Source organism: Salvia splendens, chromosome 5 (genome assembly GCF_004379255.2).
Source record: "Salvia splendens isolate huo1 chromosome 5, SspV2, whole genome shotgun sequence".
Classification (NCBI taxonomy): Eukaryota; Viridiplantae; Streptophyta; class Magnoliopsida; order Lamiales; family Lamiaceae; genus Salvia; species Salvia splendens.
The window spans coordinates 28,692,858-28,698,254 of NC_056036.1; the positions used below are offsets into that span (position 1 = coordinate 28,692,858).

The 5,397-nt window shown below is 33.6% G+C and overlaps 1 protein-coding gene across 2 annotated transcripts; it reads right to left on the bottom strand.

Annotated features, from left to right (window-relative positions):
• Nucleotides 1-1,201: 1,201 nt before the first annotated feature.
• Nucleotides 1,202-4,769, bottom strand: LOC121802258 (alpha-1,3-arabinosyltransferase XAT3-like). Of its 2 annotated transcripts, none has more exons than XM_042201884.1 (4): nucleotides 4,577-4,769; nucleotides 4,400-4,492; nucleotides 2,681-2,770; nucleotides 1,202-2,599 (listed from the first exon to the last, which is right to left on the bottom strand). In XM_042201884.1, exons 1-4 carry the CDS (start codon nucleotides 4,707-4,709, stop codon nucleotides 1,467-1,469), a joined length of 1,449 nt encoding a protein of 482 aa, XP_042057818.1. In that variant the 5' UTR covers nucleotides 4,710-4,769; the 3' UTR covers nucleotides 1,202-1,466. The 2 variants fall into 2 exon arrangements, with proteins under 2 accessions (XP_042057818.1, XP_042057817.1); XM_042201883.1 differs by having other exon boundaries at nucleotides 2,681-2,773.
• Nucleotides 4,770-5,397: the final 628 nt, after the last annotated feature.

Sequence of the window (5,397 nt, forward strand, 5' to 3'; positions counted from 1 at the left end):
AGCAACCTACAAAAATTTTGGATTAAGGTTGAATATTTACAACCCGATAAAACCACAACCCGATTATCCTACATACAATTAACCCGCATCCCGAAGAGAGTTGGCCCAAAACTCACTAGCCTATCCCGATTGACATCTCTAGGGTCAAATTGCAATGTTTATTTAAGAACTAAAATAAAATGTAAAAGATGTTTTATCTTTTCAATCTATTAAATCGTTTCATTTTTTATTCACGTAGTATTATATTTTTAATTTTTAAAATAAAAGAAATTGGCATTTTAGTATATTTAGTAGCGTTCCTCGCTCGTTAGGGATGGGGGCGTTACAAACAACTTCACAAGTAAGTATATTGTACTATTCGTCATTATATACCTATGTTCGACAAAATTTGACACGTTTTATTATTTCAGGTTGTCCGCCATATAAAGACATATTTACTTATTATTTTCAATTTTATTACGTGAACCTCATACTCTACTAACACCTTCTACATTATTCTCTCTCTAACATTTTTCTCCCTCTACTTTAACTATTTATTACACCCCCCGTCCCATAAAAAATGACCCACTTTTCTTTTTAGTTTGTCCCAACCAAGATGACTCATTACTAAAAATTGAAATACATATATCTCTATTTTATATCCTCTCTTTTACTTTACTCTCTCCACTTAACACACAAAATAAAATTGCATAAAATCATGTACCGCTTAAGGTAGGGATAATCTTTCTTGGGACAGAGGGAGTATCATTTTTTCAAAACGAGTATGCAAAAGAAACGACTCAACTACCTTGGGACAGAGGGAATATATAAAATAGAAGCCACATTTCATTTATAAAGTTGAACAATTTCTTAAAACTAATGTCGATTTAAAATGTGTCTTCAAATGGTGGATGGAGGGAGTATATAGTAAGTCTAGAAGTTTTGAATTAATTAAGTTAAGAAACAACTCTTTCCATCCCCCATTAGGAGTCCACTTTTGTCATTTTTGTTCGTTCCACAATAAGAATAAACTTTACTTTTACTATAAATGGGAAGTTGGGATCTACATTCTACTGACGTATTTCACTCATATTTTATTATAAAAACTATCATGCAACAGTGATACTCACATTGCACTTACTTTTCAATTCATTTTCTTTTATATTACTTAAAATTCATATTAGAATCAAATGTGGACTCTAATGGACGTCAGAGTACTATATATACTGATTGGCTGAGCAACCAAAGAAACTTGCATCATTTTATTTCATCCAATAGATAAACAAGGTGTTTCTAGCTCAAAGAAGACGAAAACACTCAACTTATAAAGAAGATCATATATTACATTGTTTCATAATACCGAGCTTATAGAAGCCATATTCCTATACCCGATTAATAAATTACACGTGTAACGCTTGAACATAATTGCATATATCATTACCATTGGTGAGAGAATTCCTTTTCTAACACCTCTCTCCAAAATCCTACTACTTATGGCGTAATAGCTTGAGGGCCTTAACCAAAATCCCTTTGAACCTATGCAAATCAACACTGACATTCTGTTGATTCAAATAAATCGACCACACTTGATCCCAATTCCTATACAATTCCGGCTTCCTCAAAACCGGATGATCTCTCGAATATTTTCTACTAAGAGAGCTCTCATTCTCTCTTATCTTATACTCCAAATACCTCAAACTCATCCCCTTAGCAGGATTCCCGAAATCAAGCCTCGCAAATCCATCAACTCCTCCAAATGGAACAACTTGAATCACCACCGCATTATCCGGCAAGAACACCATGTTCGTCAGCCCGGCCCCGTGCACTCCCACCAGCACGTCGCACAAGTTCACCGCCTCCGCAAACTTTGATAAATCCCTCGCCACCCCCTCCACAACCTCAAACCCTAATTTTCCAGCCATTCTCGAGACTTGGTGCGCGTTTGTCAAAACCCTCGTCCGCTTCCTATCTATGATCATGAGACGAGGCAGAGGCGAGTAGACGTCTCTGACAATCGTTCTCTCTCTCTTGAGGGAGTAGGCCTCTCTCAGAAGTACCCTGAAGGTGTGCATTGACGGATTAGGGTTAGGGTTTAGGGTTACGAGCTCTTTGTCAAATTTGAGGCCAATTTGCAATTGGTTATAGCAATGGACATGTGATGTCTCTTTGTCAATGTCTAATATGTTGTGTTTGGTCAATTTGTTTAGAATTTTATCAAATTTATTTATCCACCATTGGTTGTAATCGGTTGCGAGGAACTGGACGTTCTCTTGGATTTGGGAGGAAGTGAGATGCAATGGAAACAAGACGTCTGCGAAATCGTGGAAATAGTTTCCGGTGAATCCTCCCATTGAGAAGAGGAGTGATGGATGGGTGTGGTGGAGAGTGCATTTTGGGAGACTAGTGTCGTTTTTATTGAGCGTGATGACTCTCCAGTTCTTGACACGCGACGTGCCCCTTCGAGGGTAGGGCTCAATGACGCGCCATGATTTGGTAGTGTTTGCAAAGGTCGTTGCGACGAGTACTGTGGACGATTTGGCGTCGATCCTTATGTCACCTTCTATTTTGCAATAATTTGAGTTTTTGCATTTTATTGCATGCTTTTTCTTAATCTTGATACCTACAAAAAATGGTTAGGGATCATAGAATAAAAATTTTCTTAGTATTATAATGATTATGTGAATATTTTAGTTGGGATTACCATGGTTGGAATATGTTAATATGGTGGTGCTTGTGCGGTTAGTTTGAGCAGCATCACTCGGCAACTGCAGATATTCGGCTGGATTGACAACTGCTATGATAAGTCAATAACATAGGATGTTAATTCATATTGATCCTAACTCAATATTTAACTACAACTAAATAATAGCCATTAGATATTCAAATTAAGAGCCTAGATCATCAGCCCCGAAATGTCAATACGATCAACAAAAAACGTCAATAAGGGTATTAAGGTCAAGTTACAACAAATTAGTTGTAACTAACTTTTGAAAAACATCCCATAATTTTAAAACACATATAACTTTCTCGGTTTAAATTATTTTTTCGCACAACATATATCAAATTAAAGATAATTTCATAAGGATATAACGAGATCTCATTTGCATATGTTCCGATGTCAAAATTTGAAATTTTTTTTGAAAATTTTCAATTTTTTTGTATAACAACAAAAGTCAACATAGTATATAAAATATGTCAATATAATACACGTAGAATGTCAATATAAGCAATGTGTTAACATTCTCAAAGCATTGTGTTGATATTTTCGAAATACTATATTGACATTTTCATCCAAAACCTTAATTTGCTAGTTTTTTGTATCTTTTTAGGTTTAATTAATAAAAACAAAAATTACACGTGGAAAATTGTAGACCACAAGTTTTCTAAAATCTCATGATCTTAAATTAATTGTATTTAGCAATTAAATGATGAGTTAGCAATTGATCACTCCCCTTAATCCATAACTATATATATATGTAGCCAAATTTTGATTTTTTAATCAAATAAAAATTATAGGTAAAAAAATAACTAGTACTCCCTCCGTCCCCCAAATATTGTCTCACTTTGACCCAACACGGATTTTAAGAAATATAATGAAAAGTGAGTTAAAAAAGTAAGTGGAATGTGGGTCCTACTTTTATATATTAGTTTTATAATAAAATATGAGTAGTAATGAGTTAATGGAATATGAGGTCCACTACCTACGAAAATAGAAAAATGAGACAAACTTTGGACGGAGGGAGTATAAAATTTATACTAGTGAGTTTTAGGAATTTAAAGTTTGTTGGTTAATAACTTTATACTCTAGACATGGAATCTAAAAGTATCAATGAAAAGCACTTCAATGACAACTTTCTAATAGTAGTTGAAGAATGAATATAACCAATATCTACATAATTTCATCGGCCATTATTCAACCATTTCTGATGATTCTGTCCCATTAATTAATACAATTAGTAAGCTACTAGCTTTCGACTGGTATTTTCCATCTGGACTCATGATCTTTTACTGAGATTGTTTATTTATTTGGTTAATTAAAAACCGAAATTTGACAATTCACGACAACAAACCAAAGTAGATAGAGACACAATTATTTGCGTTAGAAATTTTGAAAAGTATCCAAACCGGAATCGCAAAAGATAAGCCCACAAGTGAGAACACAATTGACCACTAAACCTTAATGTTTTTGTTTTTCTTAATGCTTTTGTTTGCCTCCATTAATTTTAGTTAAGACTCCAAGCACGTTTTTTAGAGTGCAGGTGGTGTTTTTAGAAACACCAATTAACATTCTTAATTAACTAAAAAAGTGTCATGGACAATTTTTTTAGTGATAGTGTGTGTATATACAATAAGCCAAATATTTAAATTAAATAATATGCTAAATTAGTTAATTGAGTGCTTAAATTAAATGTATTAATACCAATAGGTTTGATGTTTGCTCTGCTGCCATCATCAACCAGAAGCATGTTTCCCACGTTATTGATGGATAACTGCGTTTTTACAGCATCACAAACTGCAAATAGCAAGAATATTAAAGTGAGATTTTCATATAATATACGTATATTAAAATAATGAAGTAGATAATGAGATAATTTACTCGGTGATATGAGATGCAAAGGAGGCTTGAAGCTCAAGGAAATGGCCAATGCAATAATGAAGCACAAAAAGATTGCTCGAAACCTATTGCGCTGATTTCGAGTAAAGCTTTTGGAAAAGATGGGATCATACATATTTACTTGGAATTTGGAAACAGAGTAGCTAAATAGTTTGTTTATTTAGGTGATTTAATATGATGGAAAAGTTATGGAGAAGAAGGCCATAAACACAAGTTATAATCATTACTAACATTTTTTTAGCGGAATCAGCGCAACTACCGGCTGATTTGTTTGCTGAATTTCAACAAGGATTTCAATGATGATTTGCGGTTGAGTTACTTTTTAAATGATCGATAATATATAGGTGGCCGTGGTTGTTATTAATTTGTACTACTATGCTTTAATTGAAAGGATAATTTCACCTATGCAGTACTTTAGTTTGAAATGATCATTGCAGTGAGGAGGGTGGACATTAAAAGATTGCGTCTTTAGCTACGGATTAATGACGTAAATAAAAACTTAATTATAATACTCCTTCCTCCCATAAAAATCGACATTTTGGGATGACGAAGGTTTTAATGCATAATTTTAGTAAAATGGGAAGAAGATAGAAAGAAAAAGTAATGCCAATAATAACACTCCCTTCATCCATGATTAAACGTCCTATGTCTGACCGACACAAGTTTTAGTAGAATGTGGAGCTTACTTTTATATATTGATTTTATAATAAAATGTGAGTGGAATGCGTTAGTGGAATATATGGTCTACTTACTAAATATAGTAAAAGCAAAATGAGACATTTATTGGTGGATGAACGAAAAAA

Bases quoted from the DNA above. Each gene is read 5' to 3' on its own strand.
- LOC121802258 (XM_042201883.1), bottom strand. From the start codon at position 4,709: ATGTATGATCCCATCTTTTCCAAAAGCTTTACTCGAAATCAGCGCAAT. The intron at 4,493-4,576 runs GTAAATTATCTC...TGCTATTTGCAG, and splicing joins TTTGCATCTCATATCACCGA to TTTGTGATGCTGTAAAAACG. The intron at 2,774-4,399 runs GTATTAATACAT...GACTTATCATAG, and splicing joins AGCAAACATCAAACCTATTG to CAGTTGTCAATCCAGCCGAA.